The 24,373-nt window shown below is 34.9% G+C and overlaps 3 protein-coding genes across 4 annotated transcripts in view; 2 read left to right on the top strand and 1 right to left on the bottom strand.

Moving 5' to 3' along the window:
- The window catches only part of LOC113515242 (carboxypeptidase D), a 51,014-nt gene extending 40,364 nt beyond the window's left edge, over positions 1-10,650 (top strand). For both annotated transcript variants that reach the window (XM_052896121.1, XM_052896120.1), the window contains exons 16-22: positions 57-726; positions 1,195-1,391; positions 4,965-5,106; positions 5,871-6,073; positions 7,159-7,258; positions 8,205-8,345; positions 8,780-10,650. In XM_052896121.1, the coding sequence (XP_052752081.1) occupies positions 57-726; positions 1,195-1,391; positions 4,965-5,106; positions 5,871-6,073; positions 7,159-7,258; positions 8,205-8,345; positions 8,780-8,898 (1,572 nt within the window). In that variant the 3' untranslated portion in view covers positions 8,899-10,650. The remainder of the gene's footprint in view (positions 1-56; positions 727-1,194; positions 1,392-4,964; positions 5,107-5,870; positions 6,074-7,158; positions 7,259-8,204; positions 8,346-8,779) is intronic.
- LOC113514974 (uncharacterized) overlaps positions 3,373-24,373 on the bottom strand; it is a 212,564-nt gene continuing 191,563 nt past the window's right edge. Inside the window, exon 3 of the transcript XR_008252977.1 lies at positions 3,373-4,701. The gene's annotated coding sequence lies outside the window, so the exon portion shown is untranslated. The remainder of the gene's footprint in view (positions 4,702-24,373) is intronic.
- On the top strand, positions 12,242-16,141 carry LOC113515013 (uncharacterized protein KIAA2013 homolog). Its single transcript, XM_026899132.3, has one exon. It carries the CDS (start codon positions 12,453-12,455, stop codon positions 14,325-14,327), a length of 1,875 nt encoding a protein of 624 aa, XP_026754933.2. The 5' UTR covers positions 12,242-12,452; the 3' UTR covers positions 14,328-16,141.

Genomic DNA, 24,373 nt, shown 5'->3' with positions numbered 1-24,373 from the left:
TACCAAACCAGTGCGTCCATTTGGGACTGTTTCGTTAAAACTTAGCTTATTTCCAGGTCGGTTCACCAGAAGAAAATAAATTCCACATCGCCATAATGAGCAGCTTTTACGGCTCTCAACCACTAGGCCAGGAGATGGTGCTGAACTTCGCTCGGCATGTCGCTACCGCGTACACAATAGGAGAACCCATCCATCAAAGACTCCTCCAAACCACCGTCCTACACTTCATACCAAACCTCGATATCTTATACGAGAAATTATTAAAACAGTTCGACAGTACTGACAAATGCGAGGTGGAACTGCTAGAAGAAGAATTCGGAGACAGCCTTTACAATTTTCTAACAAATAAAAATCTCAATCCTCTATCGAATTACACTAGAGAAAAGGCATTTATCAATATGCTGACAGCAGAGAAGTACGATCTCGTTCTAGAACTAGCTTCGGGGACAGAGGATGTCGCTTATCCTGAGTTATCTAGGGGTGTGTACCAGAAGTTCGCGCAGAAGTACCAGGATTACAGAAATCCAAGCAATAAATATGACTGCACGTCATCTAATATAAATATAGTGCATGGAAATTTAATAGATTTGTTACGTGAAAGATACAATACGCCGATAATTTCTGTTGGGCTCAGTTGTTGTAAGATGCCTGTGGAAGAAGAGATTGCTTGGGTATGGAGAAACAACCTGAGGGGTATTATGCAGTTTGTTGAATTGACCAAGACTGGTGAGTTATTTTTTATTGTTATTATACTGTCCTGTATTGTATCACACGATATTTGCTGCTTAATAATATAAAATATCTAAACAGATTTGTACATAAAGATACAAGCCTTTATTACTCTGTTATTACTCCCTGCCCCATGTGGAACGTGACGTGAAAACAAATATGTAAAATTAAAGAAATAACAAATTTAAACAAATTTGAAATTTGTTTCAAAATTAGGTGAGATAATAAGATTTCGGGTAAAAGTCAATCAATAGACTGACTTTTACCTGAAATGTCATCGGCATGACTGGAATACGTCTCATTAAATTTCGTAGTGATTGGTAAAACCGTTAAAGCACTAAATGGTAACAAAAATAAAATCACTCACATTTTCAGTATTAAAATTAAAATGTAATGTTTAAAAAAAATAACCTTTACGCTAGTGAAACCACGGGATACAGATAATATTAAATATTTTACTTGTAGGCGTAATGGGGTACATAAAGAACGAACAAGGCGCGCCGATGCGGCGGGCGGTGCTAACAGTACAGTACGCTGGAAAGGAGGGTGAGGCCGCTGATGAGGAATCCGTGCGGGTGTCACCCAACATGGCACACTACCGCGCGCTGTTGCCGCCCGGGGACTACCGCGTGCTTGTACGTTGTCACAACTACCGCGATCAGGTATGTAGCAAGCCTCATCGATCCTCATAATAAATGCTAATTATACAGGTGAAGTTAAAATCGTTAACACCCTTTGAGGGCAGTGAAACTGAACATTTTCACCGAAGAAATATGGGCTGAAAAATGACAAATATTTGTGTCTCATATAATAAGGTGCGATCAGCTATTAAGATAGTATGGGAGCTTAACATGTTTTATCATTTTTTAATTTTTTTATTCATGAAGTTCCTATATCATGGGTAAATTCTTAGTTTTACAAACAGTTGCTTCATCCAGTAAATACAAAACTAATGCAATGAACGATAGTTCGACTTCCATAACACAGGGCTTTCCCAGCTTGAATTTTACTGTAGCCGTATTTAAGAGGGATCGGGTGGGCATGCCCACCCTCGGATACGAGTGGAAATTTAGACTACACTGAGAGTGCATAATGCAGTTTCTTTAAGGAGCCTAGCCTCTCAATGAAAAATAATTTTAATTACTTCAATGCATGTTAGAGATACTAAAAATAAATCAAATACATAAGTATCTATTTAATTACTTAAATAACTGTATTAACTAAATGAAAATATGGTACAAAAGGTGAATTTAGTGCTATTATTTAGTGATTTTTATTCAGTATTCTCTACTAGTCTGGCTTTGTGATGGACAGTGAATCACGAACGCAGTACCTCATCATTCATACTTCATTCAAATATTAAATTCATTATAATTCACTGTTTGTGTCGTGACTTTTTGATGAAATTCCAAAGAGTTATTTTGAGAAACTCCAAAGAGAATTGTTGAATGATTATTGTTTATTTGATGCTTTATTGTATCAATAATAACATTCATATAAAATCTTTAAAAACTGTTAAATGTCTTTTATTATTCTGCCGCCCAATTTGGAAAGCAGTTTCAACTGAAAGGTACAGGTAAGCAATTCGACCGTTGCTTCTTCCTATATTCAATTTACATGTTCAAGTTTTCGTGTAACTACAACTTACCAACATAATAATATAATGTTGGTATAATATAAACTTTTGACTAATTAATGTAGATATTACTTATATGTGCCAAGCATAGTATGTACTAGCAAACACCCCCCCCCCCCAGCAATGTCCAATGCTGAACACAAGCGGGAGGCTTGTGTTCAGCATTGGACGGATGATATGATCTTAATAGATAAATAGATAATTTATTTACATTACTTACAGCACACAAATTACAATACAAACATACACATAATACACAGTAAAAGAGATAAAAGAATGAAAATAAAAAAAAGCAACAAAACAAAAAAAGCAAAAAGCAAAATATATAATAATAAACATTATAATATGGAACTTGAAATTCGATTCACTGATTGCAGAAATAGTTATATACATATTATCATAAGAATTTCAGCCATTATCTGTCCACTGCTGGGCATAGACCTCTCTCATAGACTGTCATAAGGAACGGGCCCTGAGCCACCTGCATCCACCGACTCCCTGCAATGCATTTGAGGTCGTTACTCCATCTAGTAATAGCATATATATATATATATCTATCCTATTTAAGAGCTGCGGTCTTGTCGGTGGAGCTCTTGCCACTCACTACGATTTTCAACAAGTCTCTTCACCTCTTGATACGACACGACACCAACTCCTTCCTAGATCTACCTGATGTAACTATGTATTGGCCTGGGGGGAAAGGGATTGTTAGTAATGGAGACTAAAAATCCCATTGCTAGCAATATACCCAACCAGGTCGACCTCCTCGTGGTTCCCCCTGGAAACTATCATGGTTAATTCCTGATGAATTATCCATCCATCATGATGGGCTAACTGGCCTGTTTTCATTCTCATCTGTCACCCTTCACTGGTGCTTCGCCAGCGTATCCCGTTAGCGCAGGCGGGGTTGCCATACCATTTTCATCCACCAAAAAAAAACTATGTATTGATCCCCACCTTTCTTCTATTAGAATATTCATAACTTCGTCGTGTCGTATCAAGTGTCCTAATATATTTTCCTTTCTGACCTCAATAGTTCTTATAATTTGTCTCTTTTCCTTAACCCTAAGCAAGACCTCGTCATTACTAATTTGATATATATTCGATTCTAGTATATATACATATGCAAGTAATAATATTTTACTTAACTAGGTATTATTGGGGGGAAAGGGTAATCCCTTGGGTCAGTTAGACCCCATTACTAATAATTTAGTAATGGGGTCTAACTGACCCATTGTTAGCAATAAACCCCATCAGGTCAACCTCCACACGGTTCCCACTGGAAACCACCGTGGTTAATTCTAGTGGAATTCGTCACGATGGGCTAACTAACCTTATTTCATCGTGACATATCATCGCTCACTGGTGCCCCGCCAGCGTATACCGATAACGCAGGCGGGGTTACCATTCCATTATCACCCTTTAAAAAAAACTAGGTATTAGATAGATAGATACGAGGTCTGTCCGGAAAGTTCGTATAAAAGTGTTCTGGAATGCGAGAAAGAGGAGTGGGGAGGCCAGGTAAGCGCAGGACCCCTTCCTTATGTCCCTAACAATGCTTCAGTTCTGGTCTGACCGCCGTGCGGTGCGAACTGGCTTGTCACGCCATCTGTGAAGTTACCTCTTAACGAAACCCCGTCGGCATGGAGCCCGCTTCCGTTGAAGAGCAGCGCGTCGTAATCAAGTTTCTCTCGAAACTCGGCAAGAATGGCCGTGAAATTTTTGCCGATCTCAGAACAGTTTATGGGGATGATGCTGTGAAGGAACCAACCGTCCACAAGTGGCTAAAAAGATTCAGAGAGGGCCGAGAAAGAGTTCGATGTTCGGGGGATTGTCCATCAAGAATTCGTCCCTCCAGGCCAGACAGTTGATGGAAAATTCTACGTCGATGTGCTCAGACGCCTCAAAGCTCGTGTGGCACGAGTTCGTCCAGAATTGGCGCGAGAGGGGCGTTGGATTCTTCACCACGACAATGCCCCTGCCCACACCTCTCTTGTTGTCCGTGAGTTTTTGAGTAAAAATTCCATTACGGTGACCGAACACCCCCCCTATTCGCCGGATTTGGCCCCGTGTGACTTCTTCTTGTTCCCAAAAACCAAATTGGTACTTCGGGGGCGGCATTTGGGGGACATAAATGAGATAAAAAAAGCTACGACGGGGCAGCTGAGAAACCTACAACCAGAGGACTTTCAAGGAGCCTTCTCACAGTGGAAACGGCGTTGGCACAAGTGCATTATGTCACAGGGGGAGTACTTTGAAGGGGATAAAATTGATTTACCTGAATAATTGTAAAATAAAATTTTTAAAAAACTTTTATACGTACTTTCCGGACAAACCTCGTAGATGACCTTTATTACCATTATTAAGAAAAAAAATATTAAAACAACAAAAAGAAAAAAAAAAGAACAATTAATGTTGTTGGTAATAGGGGCCGCCTCAGCTGTTGCTATATATGTACAGCTCCAGCGAGATGTACCTATATTATTTTGTGGAAGTTCATATCACTGGTTATTTTATTAGAATTATTTTGTTTAATTCCGTTACAATTAGTATGTGTGCGACTGGCAACACTCAAAACGAGTAATAATGTATTTTTCAGACATTCACATGGCGGGTTGTTGATGGAGTGTTGAAGGAAAAAGACATAATACTGCAACGTGAAAACGCCGAAAGTCTCCCTGGAGGGCAGTATCCAGAATTGAAGGTCACGGACAGCGATCCCAACACCATTTACATCACAGGTAATTTTTTTATCATCATCATCATTATTAGTCGATAACAGTCCATTGCTGAACATAAGCTTTCCCCATAAAACCACCGTCTAGAGAAATAACCCCTCAGAATCGATCCCAATTCTGCAAAAAAGGGTAAAGTAAAGGTAAAGGTAGTCGCAAATGCCTACAGCTCGCGCTCAGCAGGTCGAGGCATGCAGATTCGTGCTCGAATCACAATCGCTCATGACTAAGGATCACGAATTGATCCCGAAACTAGTTGAGCTTTTTCGATGTAATCACACGTAAGATAAGTATTTATTTATTTTTTATTTATTTAACTCTTTATTGCATTATAAATAAAAATATACAATGACAAGTGAATAATTCAAGTGAAATACAGTAACATAAATACAGATTGAAATATACACATAAAGGTACAAAAGGCGTTCTTATCGCTAGGGCAATCTCTTACAGACAAGACAACCTTTAGTTAAAAGAGAACAGATAGAAAAGGGCAGGTGTAAGTAGGTAGTTATTACATTAAAATAAAAATAAATCAATCTCTTATAAACAACCTTTAACCGAAGTTTGTCTGTAAGAGATTGCCCTAGCGATATGACCGCCTTTTGTACCTTTATATGTATATTTTAACCTGTACATGCTACTGTATTTTACTTGAATTGTTTATATGTCATTGTTTATTTTATGTTTTTGGTGCAATAAAGAGTTAAATAAATAAATTATTTAATTAATTGCAAATTTCATAGTTAATTTATTAATTTCTTTTTTAGGTTTAATTTTGGACCACGACAGCCAACCGCTAAATAACGCACAACTCAAGATATTCACTCTGAGCTCTATAAAGCCCATATCGACCAATAGCAGCGATGAAGCGGGCCGCTTTATGCTCTCTGTGCCGAAGAGGTATACCGGCAAGGAAGTACTGGTGTCGGCGTCTGTCGACGGATATGTCACTAAACAAAAACATATTATGGTGAGTGCTACATATAATTTGGCGTTCCATTGTTTCTGCCTACCCTAATGGGAGACGGGCTTGATAGATATGTCCAGTTGTGGACATAAGAAGCCTTATGCCCACAACTGGACATAAGGCTTCATAATCTAAAAATCTCAAAAGATATGTAGTCTCTTTATTTATTTCATCAACGTCATGGCAACCTTAACTGTCCACTGCTGAACCTAAATCTCCCCCTTGGGGGAGGGGAGGGGGGTACCAGTAGTTGCCAAGCTTGGCAGGCAGATTGGCAACCGCAGTTAGGCTTTGGAAATGTTTTAAGAGGGACGCTGCTGATTTATTTATTTATTTTTTTATTGCACAATAAAATTTTGTACAAGTGGCGAGCTTAATGCCATATGGCATTCTCTACCAGCTAACCATTAGGTAAGAACAAAAAGCGTATGAATAGCAGAGATGGTGAAAATATGTGAAATAATTATTGATTTAATAGAATTTTAAGAAAAGTTAACCAGGTTTTGTTAAAATTACCACAAAAAGACGTCTTCGTTATATTAATACAAGTCCAAAAAAGAAAGTACATGAAGATTGCCATATTAAAATTTTTTTTTAATATTTATTTATGAACTATATTTGAACAAGGCAAAAGGCAAACTTAACACGACATGTTGTTATATAGTAGTCAAACAATTTTTTATATTTACATTTAATGTTGCCATTTTCAAGCATTAATTACTTAATTCATTCAAATGGAATAAAAATAAAAAAAATAAAAATATTTATTTGGGATCCTTAGCTTAATTTACAGTTTTTTGTATGATCGAATGTTTCAGCGATGAACAAGTTTCTTATTTCTTTTTCTTTTATTTATTTATTTGATTGTAAGATGTACTAACGTTGGACTAAGATTATGTTACTAAAGAATTAGATAATTGTAATCTGTAATAATATTGTATTGTATTATAAAATCTTTATTGTACATAATTCATACGGAATACATCAAAAGATTTAATATACAATGGCGGACTATATATATATATATATATACCTTATATTTAATAATAATTAAACCCATTAAAAATATATTAATAATTTGTTTTCAGACAAATTCGAAGGATAACTGGACACAGAATGTTCTATTCAAGCTGGAGAAAGACGACTATGTGCTCGGTCTGCCACGGCTTATATTTGTCATGCTAGCGGGTTGGTATCAATTGAATTATTTTTTATAATAATGTGGTGGCAACCCTGTTTACGCTATCAATATACGCCGGCGGAGCTCCTGTGATAGATGATGATAGGTGAAGATGAAAGCAGGTCACTTAGCCCATTTTGACGAGCTGCGTGTGGGTCGACCTGATTAATGTATGTAAATATCTGTCTATCCTTTCCGACGATATCTTCCAACGAGGATATTTTTTATTGATGGGTGAAAATGGTATGGTAGCCCCGCCTGCGCTAACGGGATACACTGGCGGAACACCAGTGAAGGGTGATAGATGAGAACGAAAACAGGTCAGTTAGCCCAGCATGATGAATTCGTCAGGAATTAACCACGATACTTTCCAGGGGGAACCGCGAGGAGATCGACCTGATTGGGTATATTGCTAGCAATGGGATTCTCAGTCTCCATTACTAACAATCCCTTTCCCTCCCCCAACAAGGATATTAAATTACTATACCTCGATGTTCAAATATTTGCAAGCAATTTTCCCCTTCCCAATGTAACTGGCTGTAACAGTTTTTGTAAACCCCCCTCTACGTCTAAACGTTACGTAACACCCAAGTAAATTTTATGCTTTAACTACTTACTAGAGACCCCCTGAGCATATTGGTATAGGGTATAATTTTAACTTTTTTCTCTTACACTGGAGTATTGTACGTCTAGGGATCAGAAAAAGTCATTACACTATACATAATATCCTTAGTCTATAACTATATAAATAGTTATTAATATATTCCTTTTAAAATAAACTATAAAATATTGAGTTGCAAAAAAGCTGATTTTTTTTTATTTTATTTTATACAAAAATCCACAACTCTTAAAAAATTAATTACATGCTAAGTCTCTTATGAATACAGCCAATAACGGATTTTATATAAATAAGTAAATGTGGATTAAAAAAATTTAATTAAAATTATCTTGCAGGCGTAGTAGGCGTGGGGGTGGTGACCCTGGCCGCTTGGTGCTTCAGCTGCCGCCAGAGGGCGCGGGAGTCGCGGCGGGAGTACCTGTTCGCGCCGTTACCGTCGGACGACAAGCGACCGCTATGCGAGGACACCAACTATGGTTGATTACAGGCTAACTTTGTTTTCGTTAAAATTCATTTTTTTATGCAACTTAGAATAGCAAGCACGCTGACGGCCCATCTAATGGAAAGTGGTAACCGTCGCCTAAAGACATGAGCAGTATCATGGACATAACAGAGTATACTATTTCGCCCATGATACCCCCCATGCGTTGCCATTCCTGAGGACTCAGGTGTTATTCCTCTGTACCCTGTAAATTCACTGTCATATCCCACCCTTCAAACCGAAACACAGCCATGCAAACACAACTGCTTCACGGTAGAAACACGAATGGGACAGAGGTACCCAAGCAATCGACTTTTGTACATAGTCTCTCTCTGGTAAATTATTTATTTATATATATTTTTTTATTTGTTCCTTTAAATAAGAATTTATTTACCCTTCGCCTTTTCAATGCAATTGATTTGTCAACAGAAATAATACGTAAACCGTACTACGACGTTGAAGACTTGCCCCCATCGGAGACGGACTCCGAAGAGGAGATAGTGCTGCTCCGCTCAGACCGCGAGTGGAAACCCGTCGAACAAGAATAACTCACTGGAACTGTAAAATAGAACATGCCAAACCGAAGGACCATACCGTGGACAGAGAGTATTGGTCTAACCAGTCTTCAGTCAGGAACTTTTGTCCTCACATAAAACGGTAACAATGCCTACTGAATCAAGACTACTGTGGACAGAGCTTACTCAGTTAAAGAGCTTATGTTCGTGGACAAAATTTTCAAAAGACAAAAACATTTGAAATCATACAATTATACCATATATATATTTATATAGGTAGACTTACACATTCGAAGAACTTTTTGTCTACGAACAAATTAATTCGACGAGATTCTTCTTCGACGTCCTTTGTAATTCGACGAGAAATAATCCTCGCATACATTTAAGTCATAATAAAACCCGTAATATAATGCATATAATATATCGCATGCTAGAACACACACATGCATGTGGGTAAATATGTAACGCACACAAAGAAATTTTAAATGCGGAAAGTTGTCCACAGACATACGTGCACAGACATACATAGTTTAAGCATATTATTTATACAAGCATTATAACCTCCAACGTACATATTTTTTTTTGTAAAAATTTTTCAAATAAAGAATTCCAGTCGATATAAAAGAGAAAAACATTCCAACAGATAAAATAGATTTATTAGACACATGATAATTAATTAAATAATTACCATAATTTCGTATAAATAAATATGTTTACCACTGTGGTCCCTAATGGGTTGTGCTAATTAAAAAAGAAAATGTGATGCAAAGATAGAAAAGATCTCTTCCTTCTTACGATTTGAAACAGTATTAAATTTTAATATTATAATTCGGTTGTTTTTGTGTGAAATTGGCTTTTGTTGAGAGGGCACAAGTATGGTTTTGCTATGCTATGTTTTTAGCAAACACGTCTATTGGATATTATTTGTATGAATGATACAATTAGAAAACTATTTGCCTGTGTGAATACATTTTTGAAAGACCATTATTTATATAGCTTTATATTTTTTTATTATACATTGCTTATAATCTTGTTTTTTTTTTTTTTTTGGATATAAAACTAAATTTAACAGTCGTAAATTTTCCATAAATATCTAAAAATAATGGAACTTATTTTTATAGCCTCTCACAAAATGAAATACCTACTTTAAATAATTCCGTCTTAATTTTTTTTTTTACATTCCTTATACTTAATGTTTGATAAATTATTATATTTTTCTATTTTATTTATGTAGTATTTATAATATTTTTAAAAATAATATAAATATTACGCACTTATCTAATTCCATTTTGTCTTCAATCTATCATCATGTGAATCGTTCCTTTTTATAAACAAATTAATTTACTTTATTGTAACTTTTTTTATGAAATATTTTACATTAATATGTTATTGATTTCATTGTAATAATAATTTGATCACTTTACATAGTAGAGGCATGCGTCTTTCATTAATGGCGTTAATTGATATTTGTTTTACGTAAAAATAATAATTTTGTGTTTTTAACTTATTGAGTAAGTTGTGATATTAAAAAATTGTTACTGCTATTGCTTTGATATTGAGGTGACGATGGTACGAATTTAAAATTAGAAAATTGAATCTCAATTCAATAAATAGATGAATTTATTAATATATATATATATATTACATATTGAAAAGTAATAACTATTGTGCCTATTTTGGTGCTCTATTTAAACTGTACATTTGTCTTTATATTGTAAACATATATGTAGTTCTCTAGTAATGTAATAGTTTTTAATGTAGTGGAGAAATATAATTTAGATAATATTTTTTTTTATTTATATATCTCCTATATATATATATATATATATATATATATATATATATATATATATATATATATATATATATATATATATATATATATATATATATATATATATATATATATAAAGCAAGACGTCCGCGTGGTCCCAGCATAGAATGGGCCACCCCTTCCCTTCCTATAGGTGTCGCAAGAGATGACTAAAAAAACAACCCTTCTTTGCATAATGGTGGAAATTTCCATCATAACATTGAATGCCCAAATAGAATAAATAAAAGAACAATTTCACTTTAAGTTGATCGTGTCTGGATACCTTTTTAATGTCCATTGCAGAAAAAAAAACATAGCTGTCACATTTATTTTTTCAACTATTTTTCTTTTAATTTTGTACATGAATTATATCACCTTGATTTATTTCATTAAAAAAAATCATGCAAAGAAGGAAGATAAAGGGATGGGCAGCAGCGTCCATATTAAAACATCTCTAAAAGTCTAACAGTGGTTACTAACTTCTAGCCAAGCATAGCCACTACTGGCAAAACCCTTTATGGGCATGACTTATGTTCAGTAGTGGACAGTTAACAGCTGTACCGTACCGCAAGACATTAACACTCCGCGATGTGCAGGTCTTTAGATACTAAAGACCTCTTTACATACGTCTCTTGTTTCCTACAATTCTGAAAGTCAGTATTGAAATGACAATAAAGTTAGTTTGCACAAAGGACAAAAAAGAAAAAAAAAACATTTACATACTTGTGTAATGGTAAATATTGCTGAACAATTGTAATTAATTTTAAGATTTGCTACTACCAGTCACCAATATTTAGTAAATAAAAATCATTCATTCCCTCATCCTTCGCCAACTCAACAATGCTCGCTACATCCCGCTGGTACTTTTATTTTAAGAGATAAAAAAGATGCATTATTTAGTATACTAGCAGGGTATTGGCAAATAATAATAGATGAAAATTAAGTCAGTTAACCCATCGTAACGAATTTACTAAGCATTGATTAGTACGGTTTCGAAAGGGACCATGAGGAGGTCGGCTTGATAGATTATATAATTAGTGGTCCTCATAGTAAACAATCCCCTACAGCTTGTGCTTCTTAGATAAATATATTAGAACTTCGACATTTCTACATACATATGTTACGCCTGTCTCCAAAGGGATAAAGTAATTGTTACTAATAGAGATCCTTACTCCAATAAGGGGGAATTACTTGTTAGTAATGGGTCTCATAGCCTCATTGCTAGCAATACACCCTATCAGGTCGACCTCCACGTGGTATCCTTTGAAATCTTAATTCATTCGTTATGAATTTCACCTACGGGTCAACTGAGCTATTGCATTTTTTTCTGTCATATTTGATTGGTGTCACGGCAACGTAGGTAAGGTTATCGTTCTATTATCACCTATTAAAATAAAGGAAAATCATCAGCAATAATGCAAAGCAAAATATGAACTCAGACTACGCAACGTAATTAATTCGATATAGTTATAATTTAAATACCAGAATAGGAAATAAGAACCAACTTATTTGACATGGCAACACAGAGCTATCTCGTGCTTTGTTTCCGTCGTCAGCTGTCAATAACTGTCAATCAGTCAGTAAAATTGTCAAACGGCTGTGTTTTCTTTGATATCACTTTCATCAATTTGTCGAGTCCTCTGTGTATTTTTGCAAAAAACCGATTTCGTTTAGAAATTGTTCAATTACAATGATAATTATTGGTCTCACTTGAAAGCTAGTGAGTTTGTCGTTCTACTAGTGCATTTCTTTAATAGAATAGACAATTAAGGTGATGGATAGAGGTGGTGGCGTCTACGATATGAGTCGAAGAGCCGGGGATTTCGCGCGGCGCATCCAAAGAATCATTGATGGTCCGATCACGAGGAAGAAATTGGTATTGTTATGCCTTATTGCCGTGTTCTTACTTTTATATATTGGGCCAGGATTAATGAATTGGCTGTTCGGGGCCGAAGACTCTGTGTCATACCAAAATGTATGTCAGAAAAACTTCCTTAATCCATTTCAGGAGGCCCTTAACGAGTACGACGTGTATATAAGGCAAGAGTCACTGGCCACACTGTCTACTTTAAGCTATAATTATGTGCCTTACGTAGGTAATGGGTTGATAGGACTTACTTTGGACCATGATGCCCATTTTAACATCAAACATGGCCGGTCCTTATCTTTACCGGTGTATTACCACCCTCTATACATAATAGAAGATTATGACATGAGAGAGTACACTGTTACTGAGTATAGGAAGGGAATCGTCCATAGATTTCAATGTAGCAACTCAGGTTTACAGATCTCATACAAGTATTATGCACACAGGACAATACCGTCATTGTTTGTTCAAGAAATTTGGATCAACAATCCCACGAACACTGGTAAAACTCTGCGAATCTCTATGCCAAGAATTTCAGAGTGGCCCACAGCGGTTAAACAAACAGTAAAATTGCATCAGGGTGTCGATACGAAAGATTATGAGGTATATACAGGAATGATACAACTGCCTGATAGTGAGAATGTTGTTGCCGTATCAGTGGTGAGTAGGAAACTGAGTAATAACATTCAAATTGGGGCCAGGGATGGTATAGACATCTTAGTTTTAACTACTGTGCAGTACAGCAATCCTATTAAAAAAGCTGATTATGCGAAACACAAGGATGTAGTTGAGAAGAAAGCTATAGCTGAAATGGAAAAGGTTATAGGTCTAACATGGGACAGAAATGCAGTTAGAACTCTTCAAGATAACCATGCGAGGGTCTGGCAAGGTCTTTGGTACACTGGCTTTTACATATCAGACTCAAAGGCAGAAGGTGTTATAAATGGAGATCGCATAAATGCTACAATATATACAATCTTATCACAGGTCAGTAGTTATGAACACGAAGAACATATAAAACCAGCGAGGAAAGCTGATATACTACGGGCGTTGACTTATTCGGAAGGTTGCTATGAAGGGCATTCTACTTTGGACGCATTGAACTTATGGAAGCCTCTGAGTTCGTTGTCAAATATAAACGATGTAGCCAGCCTTTGGCTGCTAACATTGGAGAAACAAGGCTGTTATAAATTGCTCGCAGCAGGTGCCAGCGGTGTGAATCAAGCAATGATACTTAGTTTTGGAAGCTTACGTTTCAGTAATCAACATTTAGAATACAACATACACCCATCAAAGTTACATAGAGACTTTCTTTTCAGACGTGTCACATATGGAAACATGACACATGTTAATATAAGTGTTATTTTACAAGAGGACAATAAAGCAGCTATATTTGTTGCATTAGATCGTTCAGATAAGACATATTACGCTTGCGATGCAGGCTGTTTAGACGCGCCTGTGCAGTTAGGACCTTACAAGAAGTATTTCCCTGTGAAACTGACAGAACCGTTAACAGCAATTTTGTATATAACTGCTGATAAGCAACACATGGAAGACCTAAGGCACGCTATACACGTACATGAAGTAGTTGAGGCACCAGCACATGAGAATCATGTGATAGCGTTGCACAAGCACGGTTATAGTTTAGGGGGCCTGAACCCCCTATTCTGGATTTCTATTATACTTTTAATAGTGGTCTTCCATTTGTTCCTGTGTAGGATAATTATGAATGAGTTTTGTGATAGCGGCGTCAGCTACAGGAGGCTTTATAACAAACCTTGAAATGTTGGTTATGCCTTAAGTGCTTTGGTATACTAACAATGTCCAGTGCCGACTGAAAACTAAGGATGGGTAATATGTAATAATATCTATATATTGTAGTTACAATATCTATACGTATAACAGATAGATACTGGTTTTTTTTTTATGGGTGAAAATGGTAACAACGCCTGCGCTAACGTGATACGCTGGCGAAACATCAGTGAAGGGTGATAGATGAGAATGAAAACAATCCAGTTAGCCCATCATGATGAATTCATTAGGAATTAACCATGATAGTTTCCAGGGGGAACCGCGAGGAGGTCGACCTGGTTGGGTATATTGCAAGCAATGGGATTCCCAGTCTCCATTACTAACAATCCCTTTCTCCCCGATAGATACTAGTTATCCAATATATAATATCGAAAAAAGAACCTGTTTGTAATGAATAAAGATCTCTGGCTAGTATGGACGGTATCGCAATAGGTGGTCATCAATATCTAGTAGAACTCAATATATAGTTATCGGATATTACCCATCTCTACTGAAAACTACATACCAGTATCTTGTTATGTATATCTAAACTGATACATAGTTTTGGTAATGATCAAACATGCTGAATGATTAAGTTATAAGTATAACGAGAAAGGCAGGATTATCGTATCTGTTGAGAAACGCTCATTTTTATGCTGTACCAATTGGAAACGCTTAGAACGAGTTTTTTAAGTAGACACTTATTAGATATTATTAAAGACATACTTTATTCCACGTTTCGTAGTTCTGATCACTTTCTAATTTGAACTAATTTCAAACATAGAAATCTTTGTACACGATTCGACATTGATTTCGTCTAGTGTTCCCAATTTGTATAATAAAACATCCAATTTGTATATTTATCTGGATGAATAAAAAATAGGTATTTATTATTCAAGTAGGTATATCTATCTACATTTTCCAATCAGTGAGAACTAACAGTAAAACTAAGGTATCTATAGTTTTTTTTTATTTCTTTGTTGATTTAAGCTCTAATAATCTCGCGGTTGTCATTTTATTCTATTACCTGCATCCATCTATGTAAAGCTGATATTTGCTTGGCAGCGTAAGGTATACTTAAGGCCATACCTATACACCTTTTCAGCAGTGGACAGCTTATGGCTAATATATTGACAATTAAAAAGTGCTCTGCTAACGAAGTGAAACGTTAATCCTGCATCAATATTGTTATAAAGCTGGTACTGGGAATTTAGATTTTTATGTCTAAAATGTATTTTTTTTCCTCTTGTTATCTGCAATCGGCTCTTCCATAACAGCCATAATCAGATAGTGTCATGTGTGAAAATTAGCGTTTTGAGAAGCAGTCCCTGTCAGTGGTCTGCTCTCTTAGAATGATTTTGTAAAGCTCATCAAACTCTAGTGTCAAGGTTCAATACAAGCCATCGTCTTAGTCTCGTAGATTGTTGTGCTGTGAGTAGTTCTCCAGCCAGGTCATTCGTATGATTTATAAGGCGCTGTTTATATTTTTTGCTGTTCATCCTTATCTCTTCTTTAATAGTATTAATTTGCATATAATTATGTATCTCCTCATTTCTAACAAACCATGGAGATTTAATAATGTTTCTTAAAGTAATGTTCTGAAATCTCTGCAAAATCTCTATATTGGAATTACTAGCAGAACCCCACAGTTGGATCCCGTAAGTCCATATAGGTTTTATTATGCATTTATACATAAGCATCTTGTTATTTGAAAAATTCCGAAGCAAAATATGTAGTAGGTGTACAGTTTCTAGTGGTAAATTTATTTGCAATATATTCTATGATCAACGTTTTATTGTTACTAGATAAGATTAGACATATAGGTTTTATTTGGCATACACAAGTTTGTTTGAAAAATGTTTTAAAAATTCCGAAACAAAATATCTAGTACAGTTTCTAGTGGTAAATTTGTAATGTATTCTATGATCAACGTTTTAGTTCGATAAGATTAGACAGGCGAATCGACCATTTTTTGACATTCGATCATTAGTCGCCTCGTGGGTACTCACGGGACAATAAGGAGTGGCCCATTCGATGCCCGGATCACAAGGTCCGGGAATAGAATGGTGGCATGGAATAGTAAACGGCAATGGCGCGTCCAGCTTTTAAGTTATAGATAGATAGATACTCTTTATTTTTTCCCCAAAAGATATAGTTCCTCTAATAGTTAGTATGGAAATAGGTATTAGTTTTTTTTTTTAATTTACAATATTTCATATCCTAATATGTTTTATAGCATGAATACATTTTCAATCGACTTCAAAAAGGGGGTTCTCAAATCAATTGTATTTTTTTTTATCCTCATAACCCGGTCAGGTCTAAACCGTTTTAGAATCTTTTTTATCTGGATATACTTACAGATTGATTCCATGGAAATTTTATCACAATCAGTTTAGTAGTTTTTAGAACAAAATATCTGAGTTTTTCACAATTGAAGTCGGTTATTTTTATGGGACACAATCTTTAATATTATATTGACATGTGACTTTACCCTGAATATTCAATTATAAGCAATTAAAATGATTTTAATATGTATATACAGAATTTACATCTATGAAAATGTAATTTCGATAAGAGAGAGATTTGTTTGAATCGAAGCATTTGGCGTTCCATTGTTTCTGCCTACCCTAATGGGAGACAGGCAATGACGGATATGTATGTGTATATATAATTTCGAATTACATTAACTAAATTGTGTTGCGCTAATATGACACTCGTGATATCGAATCGTGAGTCCAAAATGAAGTGACCTTCATTTTATTAACATAATGTCTAATGTTAAAATGGTATTTTTGCTTCGTATTTTTCTCGTAAATATTTAAATAGTCCTCTTGTAAAGAATCTTAACGACGCTCCTGAGAATTATCTATAAAATAAAATAAACTATACGTTAATAATGAACGTTTGCGATGGTCATACGTTGATAATAATTAATAATAAAAATAAATTGATTTAAACAAAAATGCGGGTACGCAGTTTACTTATCAGTGATTACTACACTAGGCTCGCAGGCCTGTGGGTCTACCATGAAATGAAATTCCGAAATTTCGTACTCAATTTCGTGTTTTTGTTTATACCAAAATCGGACCAATAAATGGAGTTTAACATTTCGTTCGTTATACATCCTATCATAAAAGTTCAAAGGAACGATATTTTAACATTTTTAATATATCCAAACGGCATGTATTATGTAATTTTAATATCAATTTTCTGTTTCGTTTGGCTCCGAAATTTCGGAAAACATTTCATGGTAGGCCCTCTGTTTCGTAGGTGACTAATTATATTAGTACATAATTACTGGCGTTTACGGTCTGGTTCTAACACAATTTTATTATTTAAGTATTTGAAAAGTTATAAATTCCATCGAATTATATTGATTTACTTTTTCGTACAATGTACTAAATTAGCTTAACTAATAATATATTTCGAAATAACACCTAAATATTTATTGTTTCTCAGTGAGATTAGCGGCCATACTTGGCGCTATGTCAACAACCTTCGCCTCAAATTTCCCGCTCATGAAGTGACTCTCTTGAAGTTTATTTATTTATTTATAAAAGACACACCAACAATATGCTCACAATAATTAAGCAGACAATATACAATGTTATTAGTAAGTAAAAGTTAAAAACTACTATTAAAAAATGCTTAAATCTAAGTTTGAACAAAAAAATCTTACTCCTCACTACCAAGCTTAAGGCCATATGAACACATCAATTAAAGGTGGTATACAGAGGGCCTACCATGAAGTATGTACCATGAAATTTCGGGGACGAACGAAACAGAAATTTGATGTTAAAATTACATAATACATGCTGTTTAAAGTTATTAAAAATATTAAAAGATCGTTCCTTTGAACTATTAGAATAGGATTTATGATGAACGAATTGTTAAGCTTCATTTACTGGGTCGATTTTGATACGAACAAAAATACGAAATTGAGCCCGAAATTTCGGAATTTCATTTCATAGTAGACCACCTGTTCTCACAGATAAGACGGATAAGTTGATTGACTATAGTAATAAGTTTATACATAACCCTGTCATACCATCTAGTTCTCAATTCTCTAGTATTATAAATATCCTAAAAATATATGAATTTATGAGAGTTTATTTTGACAAAGTTTTTAAATTGCTTCCTCTATTTATTAGTTAACGTTTTTAAAGCTTTTCGCTTCGTCCACGGCGCAGGCCTATCGATAAAGTATTTATTGAATAGTATAATAAAACTAACGAATGAAAAACTACTTTATAATCTGACCATTATTTCTTAAAATCGTAGAGTGGTTAGTAACTATTTAAATGTAAAGCGATGTAAAGCGTATGCTTTTACGCTAGAAATGTTTTTATATCTAATTCCATTAATACATCTCGCAGCTTTCTTTTAATGTATATATTAAAATAATTTTATTATTTAATTTATATTTAGTATAAAGACTGGATATTTTCTGTTTGTTTCAATATATTAAAAATTAAAATTCATCAGGATAGCGCCATCTAGTGTTGCAATGCTGTTTCGTCGTTTCCACGGTTGTTTTCGTTTATGAGGACCTTCTCAATGAGCATGTGACAAACGACGACAGAATTTATGTATACATTAAAACTGTTCAAGGATGAACGACAGACGGATCTAACGATTTGAAATAAGTGTGGTAATAACTATTACAAAGTCACAAAAACTAGAATGCAAAGTACATATATATAATACCTGTTTACAATCAATGAAGTTAACCCAATTTGCAGCATGTTTAAAACAATTTGAGAGTGGTGAAACTGTTCTAGGTCATGGGTTTTCTTTATTCTTACACTATCAATACGTAGGATCATTATGCTTAGATATTTTACGAATATAAAGATTCCCTAGTAAAGATCTCTTTTAACGGTAACGCCGTCGATTATGTTTCTTCTTTATTTTTTTTTGTAATTATTTATTTATTTACACTTTATTGCACCAAGTAAAAAGAGAAATAACAAATACAGTACATATTAATGAGAAGTGATTATAATGATAATAATATTTTTTTTCCATTACAACCTTAGTACTAGCTAATATAACAAGCAACAATCGCATGAAATTATTAAGAGAGAAACTGGCTGAAAACCAGCTGTGCAGCTGTACACATTGCACCGGGACAGGAGTCAGTTCCTTTTGCCTAATACGAGACACTTCTTATATATAATATTACTGTTATATGTTTTTTTTTTTTTTTTGCAATAAATATTTTCTATTTTATTCTATTCTAAAAGACATGATCGCAGTTGACAATAATGGAGCCAATTCTGAGGGGCTATTTCTCTAAACCTAACTCTTAATCATTTTTTTTATTTGATAATTTCACGAAATTAATATTATATGACCCATCATAAACTAAAATAATAATAATTTTGACTTAAATGTATTAGAAAATTAGTTCATTACAGTAAAGATGTCGCTGTGATCATCATCATCATTTCAGCCATTATTCGTCCACTGCTGGACATAAGCCTCCCCCATAAACTGTCATAAAGAACTCGACACGCCAATATAAAAATGTCGCTGTGATATCAAATAAAAATTTTAAAGGTTTAGAGTAATGCGCCTTACAATCGGCCGCAATGAGTATATATTACTAAAATAAAATATAAAAACTCAATATTATTTATTGGTTTCATTTTATACAGAATAAAATAAATAAATATACAGAAATTCTCACCATAGGAGCAATATGGAGCCTACTATTATCACATTAGACTTGATAAGAGTTTGAATTCACTTAAACTACTGTATTGTGACGTATGCCCTTAACTCACCTCTAACGACATCTAGTGATGAATGATGATACCTATTTTTTCTCCATCGCCACACACAATCTTCATGCTGCAATATGATAATGTAATAAGCCACTTAGATGTTAGACTGTATATAATACCAAGTGTATAAAAATTATATTGTTAAAATATGAGTGTATATTTTTGAAATTAAAATCGAATTTTATGTTATACAACTTGTATTATTGTTGTCTTCCCCTATCTTATTTGACTAGGGGGAAAGAGATTGTTAGTAATGGAGACTGAGAATCCTATTGCTAGCAATATACCCAACCAGGTCGACCTCCTCGCGGTTCCCCCTGGAAATTATCATGGTTAATTCCTGATGAATTCACCATGATGGGCTAACTGGCCTGTTTTCATTCTCATCTATCACCCTTCACTGGTGCCCCGCCAGCGTATCCCGTTAGCGCAGGCGGGGTTACCATACCATATTATATTATTCTTACGTGTACAAGTATATCCTTTTTTGCGATGAATGAAAAAGGAAAATAAAACGAGTTATTAATTTATCTATAAATATATTTACAAAATATTCCAAGAGGCACATACGTATACATTGTAAACAATATAATCACAATATCAAGGCACATCATTGAATTCAAAATTTTCTAACTATTGAACTTAGGGAAGTCACATAATCGTCTGAAGCAGAGGTACATTGTACATTGTACTTACGACTAGGCACAAAATATACCCAACTACATTAAACTAGGTATATTTGGGGGAAAGGGATTGTTAGTAATGGAGACTGAGAATCCCATTGCTAGCAATATACCCAACTAGGTCGACTTCCTCGCGGTTCCCACTGGAAACTATCATGGTTAATTCCTGATAAATTCATCATGATGGGCTAACTGGCCTGTTTTTATTCTCATCAATCACCCTTCACTGGTGCTCCGCCATAAAAAAAAAAAACTAGGTATATTTAAATGTATAATCTGTTTTATACTTGGTATATTTAGTATAAAAGGTCATTTTTCACAAAGTAATTAATAAATTAATATAAAAATACAAAAAATATACAGAATGGAAGGGTCAAGTTGGTCAAAACGAAAACAGCTGATTCAGATGGCAGATTATTTTCCCCCCGGAAAAGCACCACAACCATATAATTAACGATTCGTTTTGACGCCGCGCAATGTATTTGAAATTTACGATCACACGACGCGTGATACCTAAAACGTGCGCTTCTTCGTAGGTATTTTTCGTACGATTGCGGCATTGTGTTCACGCAGCCGATACCGTGCGACGCGGTAGAATTTTAATACGATTAATACATTGCTGTTTTTTTTTTATATTTTACTATAAAATATTATTATTTTTTTATAACATAATATCATAGATTACAAGATTATAAATGAAAAAACTAGAGAAAAATTTTGAACTTTCTGGAAAGAACTCCCATTGATTTTCAGTTCAGATAAGAGAATAATTCATGTTAAAATTAGTGAAAACTGACCTGACAAATTTGACAAAATATATAACAAAAAATTATCAACACATGCCTAAATTGTTTACTAAATATATCAAAACAAAACTAGATTGTTATTAGAAGCAATACTCTAACTTAAAACGCCCAATGCTCCACCTGACAAAATACCGCTTACCAAGTTTTACACCATAATTATTATGTTGTTACGATATTAAAATAACAGGTAACTATAGTGGGTGCAACATATATATATATATCTAGTTTTTGAAACATTTATCTGAACATAGACAAATACGCACCAGAATTGAGCACGGTGCGTTCCCTTCGAATAGTCACATTTGTTATCACCTAAACTTATCATAATTGTGATGTTTCAGTATCATGGGTTCAACCACCACTCCAGAAAAATAGGGGGAAAGGGAATGTTAGTAATATACCCTATCAGGTCGACCTCTACGCGGTTTTCCCTGGAAACCGTTGTGATTAATTCTAGTGGAATTCGTCACGATGAGCTAACTGACCTGCTTTCATCCTCATCTATCATCACTCACTGGTGCCCCGCCAGTGTATACCGATAGCGCAGGCGATTAATTTAACCATTCTATTATCACCCATTAAAAAAAAAAACCACCACTCCAGAGGATTATATTTTCCCATAGCATTATTTGAACATTTAAATATACATATTGAGACATCTAGTATTGTTAATATAATAAAACTACTGAGTTATGGCATAGGTACACATTTCAGAAAATTACTCTAAGAAATTATTTTTTTTTCAGTAAATATGTCCCGGTATAGAATAGGCCACCCCTTCCTTTCCCGTGGGTGTCGTAAGAATCAACTAAGGGAGGGGAAGGAATGGGCAACAGCGTCCTTCTTAAAACATCTCTAAAGCCTAACTGCGGTTACCAGGGGGAAAGGGATTGTTAGTGATGGGGCCCCATTACTGGCAATATACCCCCTCAGGTTGACCTCCACGCGGTTTCCCCTTGAAACCATCATGTTTAATTCTTGTCGAATTCATCATGGTAGGCCAACTAACCTGCATTAATTCTCACCTATCATCTTCCACTGGTGCCTCGTCGGTGTATACCAATAGCGCGGGCGGGGTTACCAATCCATTTTCAGCCATTAAAAAAAAACTGCGGTTACCAAAGGTGGCTACTACTGCCAAGGGTGGCTACTACTGGCAAAACCTCCCAAAGGGGAGGCTTACGTTCAGCAGTGGACAGTCAAAGGCTGATATGGTGATAATGATTAACAAGGGCTCTCACTGGACACTGCAAACTGAACAAGCATACCTAGGGGCTCAACTAGGCTTACGTCCAAAAAGTGTTTGCAGATTTTGTCACAATGAGGAAGAAACGCCGCAGCACTGAATGTGTCGCTGTAGCCCACACATACATAAACGATATATCTCCTTTGGAAAATACACTTTATACCCTGAGAAGAAGAGAAACATCGCTACAAAAAAACACCTTAAAATACCTATCACTGTTAGGAATTAGCTTGAACTTTAAAAAAAAAGGCCGAGAACAAAAGATCATACAAAGGTCGCAGTGTCACAAGCTTTTCTGCCTGTAAAAAGCCCGTCTGTCAATAATAAAAATAATAGGTACACATTTCAACATTTCGATTACTAAAAAAAATAACGGACGATCGCAGCGCCATTATTATCTATTAAAAAAAAAGAATATAGGAAATAAGCGAGACAATTAACAAATATAACGATACAATTGTATAAGTACAGTAAGGCGGTCTTATTGCTGTTACAAATGCACCTATGCCATTCCCGAACAATAGTTAAATATCTATACATAAAAATCTATATTTCATAATGAACGCTTTACATAATAATGTGAACTAAAAAATTTGGGTCACTGTTCTTGCAACAACTACAGTAAAAAAGCAATCTTTTGTATACACAATACCCAAGGTTATGTACCAAATAAATAATTTTTAGACGCAGACACGTCACTTGATTTCATTAGTCCTTCGAATAAAGATTTAACTATTATTTCAATTAATAATATATTAAACTCATCTCTAAAATTGTATATCTACCATTTCGGTCCAGACATAGAACGGGCCACCCCTTCCTTTCCCGTTGGTGTCGTAAGAGGCGACTAAGGAAACTTAATGGTCGAGAGATAGATGGGTAGCAGCGTCCCTCTTTAAACATAACCAAAAGCCAAACTTTTGGCAACCCGCCTGCCAAGCGTGGCAACTACAGGCAAAACCCCTCTTATGGGAAAGGCTATGTCCAGCAGTGGACACTTAATGGCTGACACAATACAAAAAAATAAACTCTAAAATTAAATTCAAATTTTAATTTTAGAAATGAGTCTAAAGAAATAACAGCTCCAAATTGGCTTCAATATCTGCTATGCACGTCATTCTGTATACAAATATCTGATATATACGTATGAGTTCGGTCCGAATCAGTAATATTGTTTCTATCTAAAAAAAAATAATAATACACTATTAGTACGAATATATGACGCCATTACACAAAACGAAGCAGTAACATTTATAATAGGCATGGGTAATATCGATATCGATCCAATATCTATATATCAGATATTAGATATTGATGGCGAAAAAACGTTCATCACCATATCGGTCGTTTGGACAGCAGACTTTTAACGTATACGTTATTGGACCAGTAAATAGATACTGTAACTAAAATATATAGTTATCGCTGTATATTACCCACTCCTAATTTATAATACAAAGTATTATTATTATTATGTACTTATTTATTATTATTTTAATTATAGCTTAAAATATCT

The sequence above is a fragment of the Galleria mellonella genome, unplaced genomic scaffold (assembly GCF_026898425.1).
Source record: "Galleria mellonella isolate WM207_F2 unplaced genomic scaffold, CSIRO_AGI_GalMel_v1 utg312, whole genome shotgun sequence".
Taxonomy (NCBI): Eukaryota; Metazoa; Arthropoda; class Insecta; order Lepidoptera; family Pyralidae; genus Galleria; species Galleria mellonella.
This window is presented reverse-complemented; position numbering and strand designations above follow the sequence as displayed.